Source organism: Alosa sapidissima, chromosome 8 (assembly GCF_018492685.1).
Source record: "Alosa sapidissima isolate fAloSap1 chromosome 8, fAloSap1.pri, whole genome shotgun sequence".
Classification (NCBI taxonomy): domain Eukaryota; kingdom Metazoa; phylum Chordata; class Actinopteri; order Clupeiformes; family Clupeidae; genus Alosa; species Alosa sapidissima.
Genome location: NC_055964.1, coordinates 17,538,373 through 17,564,203, shown reverse-complemented (window position 1 = coordinate 17,564,203; position 25,831 = coordinate 17,538,373). Strand labels below are relative to the sequence as shown.

The window sequence follows — 25,831 nt, the reverse complement described above, 5'->3', positions numbered from 1 at the left end:
TACAGAGAAGAGACAGGGACAATCTATCATCCTTCAGAAATATGTCATTACTCTAGATCTAGAAGCACACTGACTGCAGCTTTAATTTCCCATTTCCCTCATTCTTCTGGCAGCCTGGTACAGCGTTCGACCTTGGATCCCGGGAGTCTGTGTTCCAGTTTGAGACCAACGACCTGGATCTTCTACCAATCAGAGACGTGGCTTTGTTTGGCAACAGTGACCTCACTGAAGAGTTTAGCTTCACTGTTGGGCCTGTTTGCTTCAGTTAGGACCAATTGCATATATGCTCAGCCTGGAGGACAGCTGATCTTAGGAGTGCTTTTCATTTGGCCCTCAAGCAAAGGAGAGGCGGATTTGGGGGAAAGCTGAAAATGAAAGGGCAACGACCAGGACAAGGATGTTTTGTACTCTACTTTGTGCTGTCGGGGACCAGGAAATCTAGTGTATCAGCAAGAAATTGCCGTTGAACATCATAAACTCTTTGTCCACCTTTTCACATGGCAGTTACATTTTGGTTTAAGCAGATTATCACATTATGTTTTGTTTACAAAGGCTTTAGAAACTTGATACTGGTGCTTATTTATATATGTTGGTTATGTGTATGATTCTTTTGCCTAGATTGTGTAAAGATTATTTGTACTTTCAAGTGCTGGATTTACTTCTTTTTTTTTTTACATCAGGTATGTTCATGACCAGAAGACTGTGGACAAATCAGTGTCAGATCTCTCTAACAATGTGCTCTAAATTAGAGACACTGCTAACTTTGATAAACAATATGAAACCTCACCACCAACTTCCAACATTTACCCGTTATTTTGAATTAGTTGATTTCTCAACAATCATTGTACACAAACCTTTGACATGCCAGTGCTCAAAGTGCTACTTACTTTGATATGGGACTGCAATTAAAAATCTCATTGATATTGCCAGGATGCATAATTAACTGAAACAGACTGATCATTTGTATTTTTCAGGTGTCTGTCTGTGCACATGGCATTGTCAATTATATCATGCACACCTTGTCATCACTTAGGGAAACATATCTTTCTGTCATAATGACATAATCTATGATTTTCCACTACTTACCTACCTAGCTAGTATGAACTTGTGTTATGTGTCTTACTATGGCATTCGACTTAGACTGATTCCCAATGCTGATGGATCAGACCCAGATTTTGGATGGAATATAGTGCCCCTAAAGTTTTGCATGAAGTATACATTGATGTGGTTGCCTTAGCTGGCTGAGACAATGCTGTTTCTTCTGTATTTGTTTTGTTCTGTTCATTTTCTTACTGTAGATGTATATTGGTTATATTTTTTTAACCTTACTGTAATTTATGGTGTGGTCATTTTGGTCATTGAAATAGATATCATACCATTCCCTAAACTCAATAACTGCCAGATTTCATCTTATTACAATTTTTTGTATAGTAATATATATTAAAAAAAACTCAGCTGATGAATCATTTTCACCATCAAGATGTTTACAGGGTGTTACAGGTCCAGGCTTTTGATTTATTATCCTCTCTCTGTTCGTATGCTTAGCACTTTCAAGGTTAAATAACACTTTAGAACCTGTCAAGAAGTGTCAGTTGTGGGGTGTGGTGCCTTCTGATAACACATTCTCCCTCTCTTCTCTGCATTATGTTTTGTGTTTTAATAAGCAACATCTGCAATATTACCTTAAAATGTTCAAATTAATTGGTAGGCTATGCCGAGTGTAAACAAAATGGTGACAGAACAACAACAACAACAAAAACTGTGGTCTTCATTATTTGTTTGGACCACACAGAGTGCAGAGTGCTTACATGTTTCATAGCTATAATCAGGTCACCACATTTTGTTTCATAAGATTTGTACGAAATGACAAGAGACCTTTTCAAACTATCATGCACTTACATGCCATTTATTGCCTCTTGTCAGGATGATTGTGCAAATTGTATGTACATATTTCAAATAAACAAACTACTCAATACTTTAAGTTACAGGCCACAGTCCAACTCCGTTTTTTTTCCATTGTCAAAATGATCGATGATCGACACTGATCTTACACCTGTTCCCCCTGAACTGCCAATTAATCCACACCGAGCTGTGTGGATGAAAGTTTATATATATATATATATATATATGAATATGAATATCTCCCACCTACTGAGTTTTCAGTGAGCCTGCGATCCTAGTGGAAATTGGACTTGTTTGTGACAGGCAGTATGTTACACATAAACACACACACACAATTAACTGAAATGAGACAGAGAAAAAAGTTGAACACATGGGACACGTTAATCTCATACATGAGGAATAATGGCATCTCTACGTTAATGCCTTTAGAGGGCTACGTGCCTTACTACTTCGAGGTCACCTCCTCTATTTATCTACCCTCAGCTTTTACCCGTAGACCTCTTCCTGAGGTACATCACACCTTCCATTGTTACAACATATCTAAGGCCATCACTGCCTCAGAGAGCAGCGAGGGAGGCCAAGAGAGAGGCCAGTGGCAAAACGGAAAACAGAGCAGGAAACCAGTATCACCCCGTTGGACAGCATTGTGGTGGCTGATAAGAATATGGCTTTTAGTTGGTCTCTGGAGTCACAGACTCAGTCGAACTGGTTTTATTGGATCTGTTGACTGATTCTGTGTTCAAAGTTTAAATAGATTGAGATTGAACAATAGTAGCCTTCTTTAATTCCATGATGATTCTATGTTAACTCCACAAAAACTTCATCATGAGCAAGAAATGAATCAGAAATGTTCTTTTCCTTCTTTTTTTTCAGCACAAAGGGCCTATAGCCTATTGTCAGTGAGATTCAATTGAGCTTGCATTGTGGTCTGGGGTCTGTCACTGGTCATGAAGAATGACTTTTCAGGATCTTTTTTGTCACAAAACACTTAATACTAACACTCTAAATGTGAGACCATAGTATATAGTTCTATACAGTCTGTGTAAGACAGATGTGTGAACCTCTGGTCTTGAATCTTTGGTGTGAACGGCATTTCCTTAATGTGAACAGAGGGGGCGTTGTCTTGAAGCAAGACTGGCATTACATGGTACAGAGATGACACAACCTGTAGTGTAGTGTAGCCTATCGCAATGTTAACTTAGCTGAAGTGTCAGAATCTTACAGGGCAATCTTACGGAACATATCTGGGGGTTTTTTCACCCCTAAAGTGTCTTATCTTCATCTTGCAATGACAAGCAGAATGCAATTCTTTCGAGTTGACGCTACAGGGATTGGGTCGATTTTCACAAAATATTGTTTTAACGTTAATGTTAGCTAACGAAGTTGTCAAGGAGTTAACGTTAGCTCACGCCAAAAACATTTAGAGATGCATAGGTTTTTTTGTTAACCCACTGTATCCTGCACGAGTCTGACGGGCAGCTGTGGAATTTATTTTGATATAAGATACCTGTGAGGGTAGGACTTGTTCAGCATCGGAGAAGGTAAGGTCGTCTATTGAAATTGCTAGCTGTAACGTTAGCAAGCAAGCTAAGGATTGAAAGGGTATGTTGTTTTTAATGGAGTTTGATTTCCAAGCTAGCTAGCTAGCGGCTAACAAGCTAGGATAACAATTGTTAAATTATGTCAGTGAATTTAGAACAGAGTTACTAAATTATCTCAGTTCCACTACTTCAACACATTTTTTATGTGTATCATTGTATGTTATTGTTGGTAGCGTTAAGTTTTAAGTGACGTGACTATGACACAAGTTGGGCTAGCCAGGATGTGATGGCTAACTTGGAAGTTATGGCGTAAGTTTTTGGTAGCTGACAGTGTTAGTGGTTTGGATGTACAGCTTCCATTTCATTCAGCTAACGTACATTTGGTGTACCCAGTTTAGTAACTAATTGTTTAGGACTAGAACTCAATTTAACGTTACTTTATGCATGGTCTTATCAGCAAGTTAGCTACGATAACCTATCGCTACTTTTGGTGTCAGCCCAGCATAGCTACACTAAGTAAGATTAACCAAGTAACATCGTTTTTTCCCCCTTCGTGTTTAAGTGAGAATGGACATTATGCCAACCTATCACTCCTTTTGTGCTTGAATGTTGACTTGACAGAATACATTTTTATAAAAACCTGTAACATTAACGTAGTCCTAGATGACGGCTGATGTCAGACTGCTCTGATAGGTACCACCCTCCGTGGTGGGTGGTTCTCTTCTGAAATCTGTTGGGTTTCTCTCATTTCCAGCCCGCATGACGTGCTTGGGACCGTGTGTATGATATTTTCCTGGAAAGGGTGGAGAGATGCTCTCGCCATCGAGAAAGGAATTGGTATCCTTAAACCTTCTCGAGCAGGGAAGAGGCTATACCAATGGAAAGCAGTGGCGGCGACAGTCGTGCTGGAGAGTGAGTACGGCCTTCCTCACCTGTATACTTACAATGATGGGGATAAAAAACATGCACCTTATCAGATCCTTACTGTCACATTCATTGTTTATAATCCCTGACTTGAACATCAGTGAAGGGTACTCATCCATAGACTAAAAATTAATAAAGAAACAAAAGAAAAGGTGTGTCAGGGTATGTTTGTTTGTTTGTGTGTGTGGGCGGTAGATATTTGATGCCTCCGTTTGTCAGTGTGTGAGACTTACAGGACATATTTGTATGTGACAAATTGATGTGTTCTACCCAGAAATGGAAGCAGCTATCACGTTTACAGCGCAGCTTGATCCTCTTCATAACAGTGTTGGTGTTGATTTGTGGCATTGCCACATACCCGTCCCTAACAGAACACTGGAGAGGTGCGTATGTGAAGAATTATCATAAAATCATTAAAGTCACCACATAAACTCCTGTACTTGCTAAGTTCACGTTCGTCGTATTACATAATGTCATTTCCTCTACATCACGTATGTCATGCTGTCAGGGTTCTCAGACAGAGCTTTGAGGGAGGAAGGAGAGCTGAAGAAGGACAGCGACCCGAAGCCTTTCGCCCAGGAGCTTCCGAAACCGCCTGGGCTCATTCTGCCAGAGCCGCCCTCTGAGGTCAGTTTGACACGGCTTATGAATGTTGCAGGAGATGGCGGGAGCCTACATTTCAGCCTGGCCTTCTTTTTCTCAGACTCGGGGGGGGGACGCGTCTCAGTGTTACTAATGTCGGCTCTCCATCTGCCGCACTCCAGCCTCACACACCCCCCTTCTCTTTGTCACCCGTTTGACTTTCAGAGGAAGGCGTCCCACAAGCGAGGCCCACCGCTGCTCCAGAACCGCCAGCAGAAGAAGGGGAACGCATCGTCGGCCCTGCTGGCAGAAGGCAAACCCGAGCCAAAGAATGCAGAGAAGGAGGATGGGAAACCAGTTGTAAGGTGAGACTGTGAAAGGCTGTCGGCTCCTGGGAAAATGTGTGCGTACTCTTGAGTACTGTTCCCTTTGGTTCAAGTAACACTGCCTTGGGGGGCTTGCTGTGTTAATAAAGTGGAGGCCAGATCTGATGAACTGAAAAAAAAAATCCCTGAGTTCGAAGGATACTTAGTTTCCCAGTAGATTCATAGCAGGTTACTGATTCCTTAGTTGTGTCACAACATATGTGATGCTTGTGATGAAGAATTCTGATTCTCAGCTCTAATAAAGGTAAGAGTATAACACGTCGTTTTGATCTCATCTGGCAGTTGGCGTGGAGCCATGATTGAAGCGGACCAAGTGACAGATCCTGCTGCTAAGGAGAAAGAGAACAAAGACAAGGCTGATGCTGAAGCAGAGAATACATCCCTCTTGGAACCAGGTCAGTCTTGCTTACAGCTCACACCTTAATGAAAAAGGACATGTTTCAGGATGAATAAATGGGGAAACACTAAGGTATGGTGGCAGGTAGCTTCCCACAGTAGAGCTTCTTCTTCAAGGTTTTGCTGACCAGGCCAGTGTCTCAAATAGGTGCCATGGGGCTAAGGAGTCCTAGACTCTCATTGGTTAAGTTTAATTGCACTATGGATCTGTTTGATACCTTGAGGCATTGTCTCCTGAGAAATGCCTCATCCTGTATCACTGCTTGCAACTGTGCTCTACCATAAAAGATTCAAAGGTATGAAGGCTAAGGTGACTGTAAAAGCACCAGTTTGATGATTGGCTTCTTGCTAGTCTACTGCTTATACAGCCTTTACTTTGTGTAATAACGGATATATTAAGCCAAAGGGTGACTCCTGGATTACAGATGGACTTAAATTAAATCTGCACGCTAGTTCATTTCACGCCTTTCAGTTTGCATGGAGGCTTTGCATGAAAAAGTATTGTGCTTCTGTCTCGTGGACTTTTCTTTGCTGTTCCCCTGAATATTTTCTGTTTTCAGACAGGTTTTATTAACAGCATAATGAGCGGATTTTGTGTCTTACAACAGAACTCAGTTATTGTGATGGACCTCGCCCTGTGCAGGGATTTTAAACCCACACTATACCGCAGCCTGTGTTTGTCAGCGTTCAGGAGATGTCTGGAAGTCAAGTTTATTACAGTCCCAATAGGAACACAAACAACCCCCATTGTTTCCCATCTCCCTTTCTACACTGGGCTTTATTCACAGGGTGCAAATTCATCGCACTGTGAACAGTCAGTGAACGGTGACAACCTCAGGGTTTTACCATCAAATCAAATTGTTTTGTTAAAATGTCAAGCTTTGCTTTAGTTCAGCTGCACGTGCTTCGCTTGTCCTGTGGTTTTGCAGTGTAACTGTGTTATTAATAGAGCTGAATGTGTCCTGTATTTCCACTGGCCCCTCACTGGCTGGTCTGTCTGTGTTTCAGAGTCAGTCCGACTGGAGGCGGTGAGGGAGGCCTTTAGGCATGCCTGGAAGGGATACAAAGATTTTGCCTGGGGCCATGACGAGCTGAAGCCACTATCCAAGACGTACGGAGAGTGGTTTGGCCTAGGCTTGACCCTGATCGATTCACTGGACACTATGTGGATCTTGGACCTAAAAGAAGGTAACAAACAGCATTTCCCAAAATTGTTACTTGATTGGCTGTTAGATTGGCAGGGTAGGATGCCAGTTTTTTGCAGGCAGGATGTCGGTTTACTTACTCCTGTTTACTGAATGGCTGTACTAGAAAGGAAATGACAGTTGTTTTTGGTGAGCAAAGTGAAAGTTATTTTTGGCATGAAAGACTGTTTTTCTGCTTCTTCTTGTAGAATTTGAAGAAGCTAAGAAGTGGATTGCTTCAGAGCTTTCCTTCAACAAGAATGTGGACGTTAATCTGTTTGAGAGCACCATTCGCATCCTGGGAGGCCTGCTCAGCACGTACCATCTGACGGGGGACTCGCTGTTCCTTGAAAAAGCTGTGAGTCAGGAGGCAGCCAAGTGCTATTACTGTTCCCTCCACTCCCGTGTCTGTGCCACATGTTATTAAGAATGAGACAGGGATATACATGGGTCTGCAGCAGACTTTTAGGGCAAGGGTAGGAAAGTTTGTCTTCCTGTGAAGACATAAAAAAAATGAATGGAGAAGACGTGTGTGTGTATATATATATATATATATATATATATATATATATATATATATATATATATAATATATGAGAGAGAGAGAGAGAGAGAGAGAGATACCTTGTCTCTGCCATAACACCTTTGCAGATTGACATTGGAACCAGGTTGATGCCAGCATTCAACACACCTTCCAAAATTCCATACTCGGATGTAAACATCGGGGCAGGAACAGCCCACCCTCCCCGCTGGACATCTGATAGCACGGTTGCCGAGGTTACCAGCATCCAGCTGGAGTTCAGGGAATTGAGTCACGTCACCCAGGATTCACGATACCAGGTAGAGTGTGTAATGGACCTTTATGGATGTTATTCCTAAACTCTTCTCAGCCTTTTGTCTACAGTGCCTGCCATGCAAATGTCGATTTATTGGACAAGTTTACAGTTAAATAAAAGTCCCATATTGTAACTGGTCATGTGTTGATTAAGAAATGAATTATTGAGATACTGTAAGAGTGTTAAGTTTCAAACAAGAGAAGTGCATCTCATTCTTGAGCAGTTAAAATTGTTATTAAAAAGAAATGTGATATAACTGTATGTACACACCGCCGCCGACTTGAGCTTCCAAAGAAGCTCTGGTCGCCCTGTCAAGGACGCTTGTCAAAAAAGTACAGGGAAGCTTTGGAGGCTTTGGGCCGCTCTGACGTGACCGCATTTTACGTTCGATCATGTTCTATCTTAACACTTTATTTAAAGGCCGTCTATTCGATTGGTTGCTGGTCGTTGGTCGCTGAACCGCGTCATAGCTCATTACCATAAAGTTGACTGACTTTCAACTTTCTGCTTGACGCTCAAGTCGTTCAAGACGGCCAAAACGCGACGACGGATTTGCCGCTTCTTGCAGCTGAGAGAAGCCGGCTTCCATTGAAAATGAATGACTTCCTGACACTTTGGAAGCTCAAGTCGGCGGCGGTGTGTACGTACAGTTACTCCCATGTTGCTGGTCTGTATGCTGTGTAAATGTTCCTTCACTGTCCACCTAAAGCTGATGTGTGGTGAGCGTTCTGGCACGTAATGGCAGCCATGCATCATCCGGGTGGGTGCTACACATTGGTAGTAGTTTAGTGAGGTTCCCCCTTCACTGTGAAGCGCTTTGGGCACCTTGAAAAGTGCTGTGTAAATGATATGTGTTGCTGCTGTTGTGTTGTGCTGCCAGATGGCTGTGAACGAGGTCATGAAGCGGGTGCACAAGCTGGAGGGCAAGCAGGACGGCCTGGTGCCCATGTTCATCAACACCAACAACGGGCAGTTCACCCACCTGGGCGTGTTCACGCTGGGCGCCCGCGCCGACAGCTACTACGAGTACCTCCTCAAGCAGTGGATCCAGGGCGGCAAGAAGGAAACCGAGTGAGTCCAAACGACGCCACACCCCATCCCCCCTCCCGTCAGCTTCTAGTTCGTCTCTTAGCTCGAGGTGACGCCGCCTCATTTTTTTGCGAAGCGTCTCCTCGCCTGTGCTCTTGCGAATGCGGCCACCCCACCATGTGCTGACTGATCTGTCTGAAAGCATCGGGCAGAGTGGCAGTCATGGTTACATAGACTGCCTCCCCAGACACGTCTGCCTGGGTAAGATGCATTTGCTGGGTATATTAGGGGGGCTGTAGAGGCTTAGACTGGGGTGTGAAATGAATGGCATACAACAGCGCGATGGAGAGGGCTCTAATTGTTATTGAGCGTCTGAATTCCTCTGTCACTGTGTTTGATGTCCTTCTGCTTGCTCTCCCTGTAATTTAGTCTCATCAGATTGGATACGGTCTGTAGATTATTTGTCAGGCTTTCATCTTGCCATAGCTGCCATCATCCTGTCTGTTTTTTTTTGGGGGGGGGGGGCATTTTTCACCTTTTGTCCATTTTGCTGCCGCCTGCTTCTCTGTGGCTTTTAACTATGTCTAGCTGTCAACATGCTGCATTGGTTCATCTCCTTAGACATTAAAAATAGCAATATCTCTGAAAGGACTGCTGCAGACAGTTTTGTTGAATTCAGGCAGTCATACTAGGCTTTACTTTTTCATTTTGAGCAAGTAGGCCTACTTTAATATTCGTATTCATTCATTTTAATATTATACTTATTTTCATTCTGTTGCCCTGCACTTGTAGCAAATGTAAGCGTTAGCAAAAGCATACTGCCTTTCATGAGCCATAATTTCTTGCTTGTGCTAAATGTTGTAAACTTGATCAGTCTGGTTTGGTTGTGACGTCCCTGTAGGCTGCTGGAGGACTACCTGCAGGCGATGGAGGGGGTGAAGAAGCACCTGCTGGGCCACTCCTCTCCCTCTGGCCTCGCCTTCGTCGGGGAACTTTCCCACGGCCACTTCAGCTCCAAAATGGTTGGTCAGGAGTCTTGCGAAGCTCTCCTTTGACATTTTTACAGCCGGGAATGTTCTTTGCCAATGTTAAATATTGATTTTTCTGACTTCTATTTCAATTCTCTCTCTCTCTCTCTCTCTCTCTCTCTCTCTCTCTCTTCTTCACTCACTCACTGACATCTGTGGTTCTGTTTGGGGAACAATTGTGCATGAGGGAGGGAGGTAACTGTCTCCTTAAATGAGTCTGGATGGCTTGTGTTAAATTGATAGTATAAACTGATCTCTGTCTTTCACCATCTCTCTCTCTCTCTCTCATCAGGACCATCTTGTGTGCTTCCTGCCGGGCACGCTGGCGCTGGGCCACCACCACGGCCTGCCGGTGGAGCACCTGGAGCTGGCCAAGCAGCTGATGGAGGGCTGCTACCAGATGTACGTCCAGATGGAGACGGGCCTTAGCCCCGAGATCGTCCACTTCAACACGCACCAAGGCAGCACGTCGGACATCGATGTGAAGGTAGAGACTATTCATAGCTACATTTATCATCCACAGCTGTATTTGTCATTCAATCTAGACAGCTTTACAATATAGGGAGGGGTATCATACTTTTCTTTTGGGAAACATGTTTTTCTTTGACTGTGCTAGAAATGTTAAGTCAGTCTCATGTAGAGTGCAGCATTAGGGTAATGTGTTTCCCTGCTGTTAGAGTGTTCTGTGTTTGCTTCTTCATTAGCTTGCAGACAGGCATAACCTCTTGCGTCCAGAGACGGTGGAGAGCCTCTTCTACCTGTACAGGTTCACCAAGGACAGGAAGTACCAGAGATGGGGATGGGAAATCCTCCAGAACTTCAACAAGTACACAAGAGTGAGTTCAACATTGAATTGACTTCGAAGCTTTGAGAAACTTTTCTGTGTATTCTTGTACCAGACATGTTGAATGATTGATTTTTTTTTTTTTTTCTATTCTCGGTTCCAACAAGTGTTTACGTGCTTGTTTTGCTATTGCTGTAAAATACTTGTGACCAAGTGAAGAATGGGGTTTTGATGAGAGGATTTTTTGGCTGTCCCATGAAGGTTCCCACAGGTGGCTACACTTCCATAAACAACGTTCGCGATCCTGAGTACCCAAGTCCACGGGACAAGATGGAGAGCTTCTTCCTAGGAGAGACGCTGAAGTACCTCTACCTGCTCTTCTCAGACAACCCTGACCTCATCAGCCTGGACAAATACGTCTTCAACACCGAGGCCCACCCTCTGCCTATCTGGCCTCAGGAGGCGGGCGAGACCGTTTGACGCGCGGTGGGGTGGGGTCCTTTAAACTCTCACACACCTCAATCTCAGGGCTCAGACTGCTTCTCTGTTTTGCTTTAGTTTCCTTTTGATACCCTTGTTGTGAAACTGTAGTCTCTCACAAGGTGCATTGTTTTTTTCCCTCTCTCTCTCTCTCTCTGGGATTAATTCCTCATGTAATAGATAAAGATAAAAAAAATATTGAGGAAACGATTGTATTTCAACCGGTTCTAAGTGCTACGTTCACTTGTGGATGGTTGCGTGGTGTCACGCTGTCGTCTGTAATTTCTCATGTTTTCATTGGGCCTGAGTGAGAAGCGGTAGCTATAGGCAACAGATTGCAATTCCTCCTTCTCCCCATAGTGCTGATCCAGGTGCATCAGGTTAGTGGCAGAGTAGAAGAGTCATGAGGTTCCTAGAGGTGTCGGTCAGGTAGAAAGCCGACCCAATCACAATACCTTTACAGCTTTTCATCTTCAGTACATGGGCTCGGACTTAAAACAACCATAGTAAGCCAAATGTGTGTTTGTTTGTTTTTTACTGTGAATCTGTCTTCATGTTTTCATCACAAAGTCTATATGCACCAGTTAAGCATCATCAATCATGAGGGATATGCTGCTATCTTATTTGTGTGAACCTAAATGAGCTTCTCTGTTGTTGCCTGTCTATGTATTTTTTTGTCTGTTTATCCATCTAATGGTGTAGCGGCCATTTGTGGTATTTCGTTTTAGTATACAGTATTGATTTTACATTCCGCAATGCAGTTGTTTTGATTGTGACAGACCTATTTATTTCTGTTATGAATTTAGTTGTGAAATGAGTAATGTATTTCACCCTCACTGCCATTCCTATGATTACTTAAATTCAGTACTGGTGCCGTTGTGATATGTATGTATATACCCCCCCCCCCCCCACTAGAGTTACTCGTTTCAATGACCATATCAACCTAAGAGTTCTATTTCCTTTTTGATTGTCTTCTCTGTGCAGCGTACAGGGAGTATGATTTGCTTTCTTTCTGTATTGTGTGATTTAAATGTGCTGTAGTTTTCAAAGGGGGGGGGCCAAAGCGTGTTACTTTACTGGAATTTAGAATTTCAGCATTGAGGTTCTTACTAGATGAGGACTGGAAAAATAATGTCACTCACCAAAATCATTTCTAGCACATTCTTGAGTTTTTTTCCAAGGGGGTGAGATATTTTTATTAAATAGGGTTGTTTGTTTTTGAATGTCTTATATGTTAACTATTTGATGGATTTTAAAGATATAAAAATGGGAATCAGGTTTACATATATAGCATTATGTGGCTGTTAAGCTGTCCCCAGAGTATGATTTACTATGTTTAATTTATTTCAGCTGTACCTGTAAAAGGCTAAGCTACTCGACCATATCCACATCCCCGTGACTGATTTACACTTGTGCCTTTCACACAATTCTAAGCAGCATTGGATGATAATCCATATGGGAACCATTGTTAAAAGTTGTGTGTATATTTTGACTGTGTTAAAAAATGTGGTGATTGCTTGTAGAGTTTATCAAAACAGACTGATTTATGAATTGTTTGGTATAAATATTCAGGATGGGAAAACCTTATGAATCCAGACAGGGATGGTGAATTAAAGGAGATATCCAGTTTGGAGCAACCACGAGGAAGAATTGAAGTATTTCTCTAATCCACTGATTACCACTGAAATGGTAGAATAGATTTGACTCAAACATACTGTATCTGTCAAAACGTTTCCCTTGGGTATACTTTTGAATGTTGGAATCACTGTGCTTTTTTTACTGTTTGATACATCAAGAGAGAAAGAAATCTAAATCACACACATTTAAGGGCTTCTTGTCTGCCTTCTCTCTGGCTACAGTGTACAAGTCTGACGAGTATACTTTTCATCAGTCAGAAACCAGATGTGCCCGGACCTTGTTTATTTTCAAATGATTGCCAGAGAATTCATTTGTGGAAAGAGGACCTAAAGGAAGAAACATTTCTCTCTCTCAGCTGTAATGTCTGCCAGATAAATAGTTTCCCTCATATCGTAAATAATGTAATTTGGTATCTTTATAATGAGGTTGTTTGTGCCTCTGGGAAAAAAGAGTTTGGTGTCTTGTATTTTTATGCCATGAGCTTTGTATGATGAAGTTGTGTACATATCAAATGTTTAATGTCAAGAAATTAATAAAAAAAATGAACCCTTACACTGGTGTTGTTTCTTAAATTTGGGATTTGCATTTACCATAATTTCCAGACTATTAACCGAGGTTTATACATTGATTTTGCAAAATTTCTTCAACTATGAGGTTAATACACGGGGGGGGGGGGGGGGGGGGGGGTATATTTATTTGTCCCTGATCTGATTCATTGGTCTATAAGGTAATGCGATTAATATGGATGCAGTTACTACATGGTTTTGGTTCCTTAAGTTAAAACATAAAACACTGTCCTGTGGCTTATACACAATGCATCTAATGCAGTCATGGGGTTGCTCTCTTAGTTTTCTGTTGGTTACCTCTGGCCTATGTGCACACAATCCTTTGCTTTAAGACCTTTTGTGTCAAGAAGAGTAGCAATCCTCCTTTTCACCAAATATAATTACTTCAGATTTTTCTTTGTTCAGCTGAAGAAAATGTCATGGTGGATTTAAAGTTTGTATTAACCGCTGGGTTGTTTCTATGGTGCTTTCTGTTTGCCTGTGACTCTTGAGTTTCAGTAGAGCAATATAATCCATTATATTTGCCATCCTCAACTAAAATTATCCAGTGAATCATCTATGAACTAAGAATATGAATTAATAGGTTTTTGCTGCTTAAGAGCTCCTTCTGAATGGGGAGCAGTAGGGGGTGGAGGTGCCTGAAGGTCTCGGGCTAGAAAAAGACAGTGTCCTCCTTATCACGTTTTTGTGACGTACCAGGGGACGTGCTTTGGGCATTGTTGAGCGGGCTGTTGATGTTCCTTCAAAGTCTTAATTTCAGTAGAGGCAGCATGTCCACCTGCCCGGTGCTTATCAGAGGGCTCCCACAGTGGAGCGGGTTTGGCGTCTCACTGTTTCAGCTTGTGCAGGTGAGTGTTTTGGTTTAGCAGAGTTGCTGATGGTAAGAACATATATTACTACTGACATTGGGTGGCGTGTTCCTTCTAAGTCTATATACGGCTACTGAGCACTTATCAGAGGGCCAGCTCAAGGTCGGCAGAAAAACAGGCTGGGTGGTGATGAGAGGACAGTTAAGATTTTGGCTCCAATCCAACTGAGGTCTGTGATATTTGGTCTGCAATATTCTCAGACTGAAAAGCATGTTTTTGTGAGCCAGGTGTTTAAAGTGGTCTTGTAGCCGATACAAAACCTCCCTGCGGTGGGAGTGGACAACTGATAGAAATTTGTCTTCCAAGCTCATATAGAAAATAAAAAAAAGTTCCTTGAAATCCCTTTGGACATACAGCTATTCTTTGTAAATGTCATTTGCACCAACATGCACAACGATGCGTTCGATAGATTTTGACACTATTTCTACAAGTTTTTTGTGTAAGACACAGATGCATTTGGAAGACAGCATATAGTCATCCTTCCCCCCTCTAGATGTCTCACAGCAGTCACCAAGAACGAGGGATGTGTGATGAAGTGCCAAGAGCCGTTCCCAGAAAGAGTTCCCAGGTCCCGGAGGTATTCAAATCTGTACCAGTCTCAGTGTTTGATGGAAGGGCATGGATCTTTGACTCCAAAGTAGAAATCCTTTGTTCTGGCTCTAGCTCTTGCCAGTTGACTTGGCTGACTTCCATAAAGTTGTATTATTATAAATCTAACCACTAACGTTCTGGGTAGAATGAAAGGTTTCACTATCTTTGAATGAATGCTACCCATGCATCAGAAGACTTTGACAAGATTTGGGAAAGATTATTGGCTTCTTTTAATTAATGCCCCCCATGCATGCTTTACTCAAAAGACTACAATCTTTCAAGAATCTTTCCCAAATCGTGTCAAAATGTTCTGGTGTAAGGATGGCTTAAGCTTGTAAATAAAATAAATAAGAGTGGAAATTGCCAGAACCATAGGGGCTTTAGTCAAATTTGTACAGGTATTTGATTAAAGCAAAACATTCAAACCTTAAGCCAGAAATATACCTCAAAGTAATAGTAAAACATAATGTGTGAGAATAATATGCTAAATTAAAAATATTGTTTTATTCATATATATATATATATATATATATATATATATATATATATATATATATATATATATATATATATATATATATATATATATATATATATATATATATATATATATATATATATATATATAAAATAATAAAAAAAATAAAAAAATTATAACCTTAATTAAGGACAAGCATTTCATTACAAATCTCTGAAACCCACATATTGGTTTTCCATTACAATTTAAGGCCCCGGTATTTTTTCCTCTCCATTTGTACCCACTGGGAGATGATCTCGGATTCCTTTTTACGGGCTTGGATCACACAGTCGGGGTCCGCTGGATTGGATCCTCTGAAAAAAAATCAGTGTTTGTTCATAGCAAAGTCAAGGACTGACACTCAAACCACACATAAAGCAACAACAGCTGGTCTTCTGTTGTGACTTCTCTTCAATAAACAAAACACCAAAATTATACATACCGCAAGTCCAGATGATGAGCTCCTTCAGGTATATTGATTGCAATCAGGGATGAGCTCAACGATTTTCTAACCTACAGTGAAAAAGGACATTTTGGTAAGGTTTGTAGTGATTAAAAAAACATCACTTAATATTATGAACTTAATGTGTGTCCTTTAGAATTCATTATATATAAATGTAAGTTAAATGTTACCCCTCCATTTGCCCATGGATCCAGATCCCCATTGGAAAAGATGATATTGCTGGCAGTTGACAAGGCTGTTGAGGTAACAGGTCAGTAATACAGGTTATTTGTTATGCTGAGTAAGAGCAGGCCTTCTGATGTGCGCCAAAGTGCCCAACAATTAGTATTGTTGAAACAGACAGCTGTTTCATCAGATACTCACCATCACCCCAGAACTGAGTCTTCAACCAGCCAGGCCGTGGCACCACAGCCCACTTCTTGGCACAGTACTGCTCTCTCTGCTTCTGGGTGAAGGGCATGGGAGGGAACATGTCGGACACACTGTTACTCTCAAAGCACATCTCAATCTCGGTGCAGGCCTAGAAAAAGAGATAGAGAGAGAAATAGACATGAGACATGAGGCATTTCAATGAATGCGTTTCCCACGGAACAATGAGAATGGATGTGAAGCCAATTGGGAGACGTTCCCACAGGACCTTTCTGTCAGTACCTAGGCAACAGTGCATCTTTATTCATCATTCATTCATTCAAAATCTGGCCGACCATCACATCCAGAGTTATTATTACATAGATATGCCTGGACAGACCTCTGGAACAGCACACAAACACATGGATGGAATTGGGTTCTCACTTGATAGTCCCAAGCCAAACTGTCAAAACCAAGACCACAGCCAGTGGGATCAGCACATTCAATATAGAGATTGTAGATATCAAGACAGGGCAGTGTTCCAGTAGAGTTGTACACAATACCTGTGAAAACAAGGGTTCATAAGAGTTAAAATGATGGATCTGAGAGAAATGTATTGGGTACATGATGCAAAAAGCTAAAAAATTACCAGATCCTCGGACTGCATCACAAGTGCTGAATTTTAAGCAAAATACAAAGCATTTCCTTTTGAGTCAGTGAGCAACTTCCTTCTTATGACTTGTGAAATGTCCTCACTATACCTACCAACAGTTTCTCTAAGTGCAGTCATCAAGTCATCCCCTCTCAACATAGTGTCACAGGCCACCTGTAAAATATGAGATGGTGGCAGATCTGGGTCAAGGTGAGAAATACCTGGGCTGTAATAATGATGTGGTAGCAAGTCACTTGTGGAAAAAGCTCCCCACCTTAACAGGAAATGGTGGCATGCTGCTCATGAACGAAGTTTTGTATGGGTAGTCAAGCATGGCCATGAGGGTGAACGCGTTGCGCAGCAGGCCGCTTAGTTGATGGATGTCCGCTGCAGACGATGGAGTCTTGCACAAGCTGAACTCAGACTGGATCCGGGCATAGTCTGTGATTTTTTTAGAAACACAAACCGGCATGACGTGCATATCACGGTGCTGTTACAGATGCCCATTCTGTTCTTACTGCTCCATAGATGATATCCATCATATGAAACCATATTCAGCCTTTGTTACTGAGCTAGCTATTTTAAACATTTCATCTTGTTGATTGCTTCTTTATGTTTATCAAATGATTATTGTCCTTGAGTCCAGTACATCTGAAAGTACTGCACATTGTCTAAAGATAGTACATTTACATTTAATAATTTAGCAGATACTTCTGTCCAAAGAGACTTACATATGTCAATTTGTTGTAGTGATTGTCCTAGGAGCAACCTGGGGGTAAGTGCCTTGTTTAAAGGCACAACTTTTCAGGCTACTGTATGCTAGCCCAGCTCCTTAACCACTACGCTACCACCGCCCCATAGTACACATACTGTACTGTACACACAGTACTGAGCTCATCTGAGTGGAGTGGGGTGAATATACCTTCCTGCTGGGCCAAGGCCTGTAGCTTCTGGAAGGCTTCCTGCACTGCCTCCCGGCAGGCTGGTTTGTAATTCTCAAAGTCCTTCACACAGACAAAAACAAGTTAGCGACAACTGCAGCCTTCCCAGCTGGCTTCCGCAGCATTTACGCTCCTAACATACTGTAGTTCCCTTCTCGTCACAAGCTCAGAACTTACTGCAGTGACATCACGGAAGAACTGCGCTGGGTCACCCATGCCCGCTGTGGACAGAATGGGGGCGCTGGCGGCCAGGGCTCCGGCCACAACGTTCGGGTACCTCAGCCTCATGTACACGCTCAACATTCCACCATAACTGTGACAAAAAAGTATTTAAGGAATAGTTTCACAAGTGTGTGCAGTGTTGATACAGGTGATTACAGTGTTTTGTTGCTCAGTGGATGTGTTAGGAGTATAATATTTCACATTTAAGGTTTTCTGTTTCAAAGGATTTTGCCATTGCGCATGCTGCTGCACACCTAGACAACTCATGTTACTACATGTGAGACTACACTCTCTCTTACCTCCCACCAAAAACAATGACGGGACATTCCTGGGCATTCAGCTCTTTCTTAAGCTCAGTGATCAACACTGCAAAGTCTGCCAGGGCCTGCTCTACCGTCAGAAGTCCCACCTCAGGGATGTGGAAGGAGTCATTGCCAAATGGAAGTGATTTACCATAGTACCTCTACAACAAAGACAGATTTATTGGTCAAAACAATGCCTCTCATCTCTCTGGATGACAAAAAAAAAAATCGACATATTGACTGGTCAACTGAATTGACCAGTGAGCAAAGGTGAGGTAAAAGGCAGCGTCCAAGCATGTCTGCCAGTACATCTTTCAGTTCAGTTACTTCCTTTATCTGTGTCACACTGTCACAGTCACAAGATATGTATGGTAATGGGTGATCACACGTGAGGACAGATTCTTACATGTTCAGCAAATATCACCAGTGCTCCTTCCTTCTCAGCCAACTCTGTTATGAAGCCAGAATTTAAGGCAAATGCCCAGATGTCTCCTTCATTACCAGTGTAGAAAAATATGGGCCCACCTTTCTTCCAGTACTGATCTACAAGAAAAGCCACAAGAGAATGGTCTCAGCAATACTTATTTAATAATTTAAATTAAAAACATGTTTGCCAGACTCGACCGAAATAGAAGTTCACTCACCTGTGATGAGGTATCTCTGAAGATAAGTGCCATTCCCCAAGGAATTATAATTGAAATGGTCCAAAATTTGAGAAAAGTATTTCTCTTTAAACTCAGGTTTGGGATCAGTGAACTCCAAATTATTCAACACCTTGCAAAGGAAAACAGCAACACATGTTAAACATATAGAGTCCCAATGTTGTAGGCTAGGTTATGCTAGGAGGCATTGTCGATTGAATTCAAAATGCTTGCAATAATTGTGTTTCTTTTCATTGACCTTTTGTTTTGCTAATTATAGGTCCATCTGAGAGTTAGGTGGCCTTTACCAAAACATGTATGTTTCTTTTGATCAAACGACTGGATTCAATTGCAACCTTAAAGAACAGAAAGTGAATCTGAATGTCTTACCCGAACCACCTTAGGGAACCCCTGAGCCTCACACAGAAACAACAGAGTCGCAACAAACCACTTCAGTACCAGCACCATCTTGGCAGCTGACTGAGCCTGCAAAGGAACCAAAGCGACGTTCACTTCTGTTATGTCATGTGAATGCTGTCACATGATTCACTTATCTTGTCTTCCCTTGACATGGCAAAGATGAATCATTGTACACTACCAGCACTTAAGATATACATGTGAAAAGCGGCAGTTCGCCCCCCAATAAAAAGGGAGATATAGCGGAAATTCAGTGACTTCAGAGAATGTCTGACTTATTATTTTGGTCATTAAATCAGTTCCGTGTAACTAGTGACGCACAGCGTCAAAATAAAAGTAAAATGTTCATGTTTGGTTCCAATATTTTGCTAAGAACTTAAATTGACAAATGAACAAAGCGTAAGATACAAACATAAAAGCAGAAGAATGGTAGCCTAATAATGATAATGAAAGTGTAGCCAGCTCATGGGAGCGCATATCCTTTGCGGAATTACTTTTTTCCCTTTACATGTCTTTTATTCTACCATTTAAAACTTTTATTTTGAAAGAGGACGGATGGTTGCCATATTTAAATTTGTATTATTGTTCCTGACACTTGCAGCTACACACCACACGTCACAGCACATGCGTGCCCATTCAGTTCGTTAAACCAGACAGACTGCACTGTTGTTGATGTAATACACACTCTTATTATTTTTTCTCTCATCAGTCTACAATCAAATGTTACTGCAAATTGTGAGAGGACATGATTTATTTGTTTCGTTCAAAATAAAAATGACAGACAAGTGGCACTTTGCTCAGTTGAGACACTGCTGCAGTAATAACAGTCTCATGTCTTTTTGGGTAGCTAGGAAGTGATGCTTACCTGATTGAAATGAGGATTGACATTGCTCTCGGTAGATCATCTCAAGCTTTGTCAGGCTCGATGGTGATTGCCAGCATGCCATTTTCGAGTTCAAGTCAGGGTATTACAGGTGCTGGTCATATAATTAGAATATCGTGAAAAAGTTGTTATATTTCAGTAATTCCATTCAAAAAGTGAAACTTGTATAATGTATACATTCATTCCACACAGACTCATATATTTTAAGTGTTTATTTCTTTTAATTTTGATAATTATAACTAATGAAAACCCCAAATTCAGTATCTCAGAAAATTAGAATATTGTGAAAAGGTTCAATATTAAAGACACCTGGTGCCACACTCTAATCAGCTAATTAACTCAAAACACCTGCAAAGGCCTTTATGGTCTCTCAGTCTAGTTCTGTACGCTACACAATCATGGGGAAGACTGCTGACTTGACATTTGTCCAAAAGACGACCATTGACACCTTGCACTAGGAGGGCAAGACAAAAGGTGCTAAAGAGGCTGGCTGTTTACAGAGCTCTGTGTCCAAGCACATTAATAGAAAGGCGAAGGGATCAGGGAAGGAAAAGATGTGTTAGAAAAAAGTGTACAAGCAATAGGGATAACCGCACCCTGGAGAGGATTGTGAAACAAAACCCATTCAAAAATGTGGGGGAGATTCACAAAGAGTGGACTGCAGCTGGAGTCAGTGCTTCAAAAACCACCACACACAGACGTATGCAAGACATGGGTTTCAGCTGTCGCGTTACTTGTGTCAAGCCACTCTTGGAACAAGAGACAGCGTCAGAAGCGTCTCACCTGGGCTAAAGACAAAAAGGACTGGACTGCTGCTGAGTGGTCCAAAGTTATGTTCTCTGATGAAATTTTGCATAAAGGAAGGTCCCAGAGTCTGGAGGAAGAGAAGAGAGGCACAGAATCCACGTTGCTTTAAGTCCAGTGTAAAGTTTCCACAGTCAGTGATGGTTTGGGGTGCCATGTCATCTGCTGGTGTTGGTCCACTGTTTTTTCTGAGGTCCAGGGTCAACGCAGCCGTCTACCAGGAAGTTTTAGAGCACCTAATGCTTCCTGCTGCTGACCAACTTTATGAAGATACAGATTTAATTTTCCAACAGGACTTGGCACCTGCACACAGTGGCAAAGCTACCAGTACCTGGTTTAAGGACCATGGCCAGCAAACTCGCCTGACCTTAACCCCATAGTATTGTGAAGAGGAAGATGCGACACACCAGACCCAACAATGCAGAAGAGCTGAAGGCCACTATCAGAGCAACCTGGGCTCTCAGAACACCTGAGCAGTGTCACAGACTGATCAACTCCATGCCGCGCCGTATTGCTGCAGTAATTCAGGCAAACTAAGTATTGAGTGCTGTACATGCTGTACATGCTCATACTTTTCAGTTGGCCAACATTTCCAATTTTTTACTTAAGACCAATTTTTTGTATTGGTCTTAAGTAATATTCTAATTTTATGAGATACTGCATTTGGGATTTTCATTAGTTGTCAGTTACAATCATCAAAATGAAAAGAAATAAACATTTGAAATATATCAGTCTGTGTGTAATGAATGAATATAATATACAAGTTTCACTTTTTGAATGGAATTACTAACATAAATCAACTTTTTGATGATATTCTAATTATGTGACCAGCACCTGCATATATTGCAGACTAAAAAAATTCTGATTTCTGTTTGTCATACAATGAACGCGTCTGACTCTGACAATCTGATGGATGTGTGACTCCCAGTGTCCGTTGGTATTGTCTGACACTCGGAGGCCGCTGGAGGGTCCAGTGTCTGGGATTAAAGGAGTCCATGATGGATATGGAGAGTACAGTCAGTCTGGTAAGTACTGCTGAGGGAAGTGTTACAAACACACAGATACAAGTCTCCTCATTTTCCATGACCCATGATTGAGTTTGATATCCATGGATTACCTAATCATGTACTGCACAGCTATGTAGCAGCTGGATACAACCGAAGAATACATTCATGCTGTGCTGTAAGCCTTTAAAAAACATCGAGGGAGATTTCCAGAACATTCCCCTGTGCCGTCTGTGAGAAAAGCTTAAGATCCCATCAAGTTGCATCCATGCATTCACACCGGAGAGGCGCCGTACTGGTGTTCCCAGTGTGGCAAGAGTTACCACAGGAGCAAATATCTGAGTCCACCAGCACACTCACACAGGAGAGGCCGTACGTCTGCTCCTAACGTGGCAAGAGCTTTGTTAGGAAGGGAGAGCTCCGGACACATCTCCGCATTCACACAGGAGAAAAGCCTTTCACCTGCTCTCGGCGTGGCAAGCGTTTCAACCAGAAGAGCAATCTGAGTCAACACAGTGTGGAGTACTCACACAGGAGATTTGCCACACTGGGAACAGAACAGGTGTGTGGCCGGAGTTTCAGATTGCAAGCAACCTTTAAAAAATCACCAGCGCACCCACACAGGGAAGAGGCTGTACCAGTGCTGCCAGTGTGGCAAAAGCTTCTCTTTACTGCAAGGTCTAAGAAAACACCAGCAAACACACTTGGAACACCCAAATAGGGCTTTAAAAAAGGCACAACCCTGACTGAGAATGTTTAGCGGACTGCAGGCCAGCTGGCTTTACTCAGACTTGAAGTTCTCTAAATCTCTGAGCTGATGAACGGACGAGAGCCGAGAGAGAAAGAGAGATCAGAAAGACTTGAGTCACTGGCGTTTAACTGGAAATTACTGTGAGTGATGGCATCTTCACAATCACACGGTCAGTTAAATCTAATAATGACTGTCAGGTTTCCTCCCTAGATTACACATGGGAGGAATGTGCAGGAACACTCTTAAAGAAAGAAAACAAGACAAGCAAGTTTATATTTTACAAATATTTGCATTTTTATTTCACAAATAAGAGAAGACCAGCTTATTTCCTCCTACATCTCCAAAAGGAGACACTATTAAAAGCCCGCCAGTTCAAACAATGGTGTGAAAGAGTCATCATCTTATACGATATCCTCATACGCGCAAGACACCATTTCGGTTCACTGTACAAAACTTGTTCAAGGGGACTGGAATGAAGTTCACCTGAGACGCTCTCCCCAAAACTGACCCAGAAACACTACATGGAAGCCACAATGACACCACTGGCCATTCTCAATGAGCAAATGTTACACAGTAACCTGCACAGCTCGAAATCAGACCATTTTGTTCTGTTTAAACAATGTGATTGCATAACACTAGGATACAATTTTATTTCTAGATAAACAGCACCTATAATAGCACACCTTTCAGGGTGAGTTTGGATAATAACTTTGTGCTGTCCTGATTACATTTTGTCATTACATTGTTTGTGTTTTTACAATCTCTCACGTTTTGTGTACACTTGTATACCTATGAAATATGACCAGTTCATAGTAAGTTATTTACGGTCTTAAATGAAAAAAAAAAAAAATAATTATATGGATGACACCACAACCCCTAATAGAAAAGCGGTCATCCAAATGCTGGTTAAATTGTTTCCATCATTACACATTTACATTGTTGTATGTCACAATTAGCCGATTTTAAAAGAAATTAATGTGATGCAAAGAATGAGAGCACTGAAGCGTTAGTCATTTCGATATAATTCCAGTTTTGTCCCATCAATGTGAAATACGCTGAGTAAAACTAGCCAGGGGTACACACAATGGCCTTAAGCTTAACCAGTCCACACATGATGAACAAAATTGGCTTCCAAATCATCTGCCCAAATAGTCTTTCAACATAAAGTAAAATGTATGGGGAGGGTCCTCACTGTCATCATTGGTACTGTTAGCTAAGATATAATACTCATAAAACAAAAGCTGAGCAATCATCCACAATTTGAAAAACAATTAAATCAGTGCATAGCAGTTCAAAGACAGTACAATCAACACACCAGAACAACTTCAGAAACGGTATGTAACAGTACAATGTGTCGGTCAGTCTACAGGAATTGAACCTCATTCTTGCACATGGCTTGATTCCCTAGTAGACCAACTAAGTCCTAGACATCTCCATTTTATATCTAAAGTTCAGTTTTACAGATTAAGCCAAGGTTTTGACTAAAAGAGAATTTCACTGAAAATAGTTTCTAGTCTAGGACCGATCCTAACTCATGTTTGGGAAACAGACCCTAATTGAGTTCAAATTAACACAATGGGAATGTTTAGTTAATTCTAGATTAAAGACAAGATTAGGTGACAAACACAAATAGCCTTAGTCAGTCTTCTTTGAGCTTGCAGAAAAATGTTACTGATGATGTCTCAATATGAAGAGTGGTAGCTGTTTTAGAAGAACTTATAATACAAGGCTTACAAACCTTTGGAGTTATACACAGCTAACGCTACCACAAGCCATAAAGGTAAAAGCAATGATCTCACAAGGATTCATTAGTATAAATAATAATAAATGTCAGATGATTTTCTAAAAGTACACCTAAACTCTGCACATTTGATGTTAAGTACTTGGCATACTGCAACATCCAGCTCAGTGTCAATGCAAATGTATGTGTATGTGTCATGTTTGAAAAAGCTCTGATGGGACTAAGTTCAACAGAGCTCTAAATTTGCCATAAACTCAAGACATGATTCTGCATAAAAGACAAAACACAATTGAAAGGCACAGCACTCCATTTTAGTGTTTGTGTCTATGAGCCTCTACGAGACATACCAGTCACTAACTACACTGCATATTTTGTAAATAGGTCCAGGCCATCAACATATTCCAATTTCCATTACTTTGGCAGATGGGACTAAGGGTGCCACTGTCAGACTAGCTTAGGAACCATTACAGCAATTCATTTAAGCATTTTAAAAGCAGTAGTTTGATCATTATTCACAATTAGCCAGGGTGAGCATTGTCTTAATCTAAATTACATAATGGATCAACAACATCAAAAAACAAGTGTTTTGAGAATGGCTTACTAAAAAGTAAAGTAAAAGTTATAGGGTTAACCATAAATGTGAAAAGACAATCTACTCTACCACACAAACACAGCCTGTGATTTTCCAAATACAGTACAAAAAATAAGTGTGAAATTTCTGACTGGAATATAAAATTTTCTTCAATTGAGTTTATGCATCAATTTCATTTACAGTAAATATAACTAGGATATTAGTTCAGAGAGGAGTCTATGGGTGTATCTGATATAATGCTACAGTTAGTCTGTTCACGTCTTTCTGATACCCACATTATCTTTCTGGATAATGAACGAGAAGGCAGTTTCAGGAAAGAAACTAAAAAAACTACACAGCTAATGCATGGAGCTAAAAATGTTCCAGGGAATGAATGGCCTTCTGTCCCTCTTTAAAACGGCTCAACATTGGAGCTCGAACTTATGAGATGGAAAGCGCCTTACTAAGGTAATACCATGGGTAACAATATACTCATACAAACATGGTGAAAAACCACCTTTTTCCACAACAGACCACACACCTAGGGAATTTGACCACAAAGGACTAAATGAGAAATAAATTATATGTTTTTTTTAAAAAACAGTTTGGTAATGTTGACAGCAGCACTTAAAACTTATTGACAGTTTCCTTTTCAAATGAGTAGAAACCTGACCAAGACTTGATCAGGGGCACGCATGGCTGAACTTAACAGAAGTCCTACCACCAACAACCTACATGATAGGTTTGGGTAGACACAGAGGTAAAGAATAGCAAAAATAAAGACAAAAGAAAAAAAAACAAAAACAAAACACACATACAGGCTCATATTTGGTCTCCA

General features: G+C 41.4%; 3 protein-coding genes across 3 annotated transcripts in view; 2 read left to right on the top strand and 1 right to left on the bottom strand.

The window, feature by feature from the left end:
* Nucleotides 1-1,985, top strand: part of si:dkey-61l1.4 (collagen alpha-1(I) chain) — a 47,823-nt gene extending 45,838 nt beyond the window's left edge. Inside the window, exon 68 of the mRNA XM_042100846.1 lies at nucleotides 114-1,985. Coding sequence (XP_041956780.1) covers nucleotides 114-269 — 156 coding nt within the window. The 3' untranslated portion in view covers nucleotides 270-1,985. The remainder of the gene's footprint in view (nucleotides 1-113) is intronic.
* Nucleotides 1,986-3,048: 1,063 nt separating this feature from the next.
* man1b1b (mannosidase, alpha, class 1B, member 1b) lies at nucleotides 3,049-13,262 on the top strand. The gene is made up of 14 exons (XM_042100937.1): nucleotides 3,049-3,443; nucleotides 4,198-4,355; nucleotides 4,642-4,750; nucleotides 4,876-4,994; nucleotides 5,175-5,314; nucleotides 5,618-5,730; nucleotides 6,740-6,919; nucleotides 7,125-7,273; nucleotides 7,567-7,755; nucleotides 8,632-8,822; nucleotides 9,682-9,802; nucleotides 10,101-10,295; nucleotides 10,513-10,644; nucleotides 10,854-13,262. The coding sequence occupies exons 2-14, from the start codon at nucleotides 4,254-4,256 to the stop codon at nucleotides 11,070-11,072; spliced, it is 1,959 nt and encodes a 652-aa protein (XP_041956871.1). The 5' UTR covers nucleotides 3,049-3,443; nucleotides 4,198-4,253; the 3' UTR covers nucleotides 11,073-13,262.
* Nucleotides 13,263-15,096: 1,834 nt separating this feature from the next.
* Nucleotides 15,097-19,524, bottom strand: dpp7 (dipeptidyl-peptidase 7). The gene is made up of 14 exons (XM_042100938.1): nucleotides 19,213-19,524; nucleotides 18,826-18,955; nucleotides 18,588-18,724; nucleotides 18,179-18,342; nucleotides 17,835-17,970; nucleotides 17,639-17,720; nucleotides 16,991-17,157; nucleotides 16,830-16,890; nucleotides 16,509-16,627; nucleotides 16,080-16,236; nucleotides 15,887-15,951; nucleotides 15,696-15,766; nucleotides 15,367-15,567; nucleotides 15,097-15,257 (listed from the first exon to the last, which is right to left on the bottom strand). The coding sequence occupies exons 1-13, from the start codon at nucleotides 19,288-19,290 to the stop codon at nucleotides 15,453-15,455; spliced, it is 1,482 nt and encodes a 493-aa protein (XP_041956872.1). The 5' UTR covers nucleotides 19,291-19,524; the 3' UTR covers nucleotides 15,097-15,257; nucleotides 15,367-15,452.
* Between the last annotated feature and the right edge of the window lie 6,307 nt (nucleotides 19,525-25,831).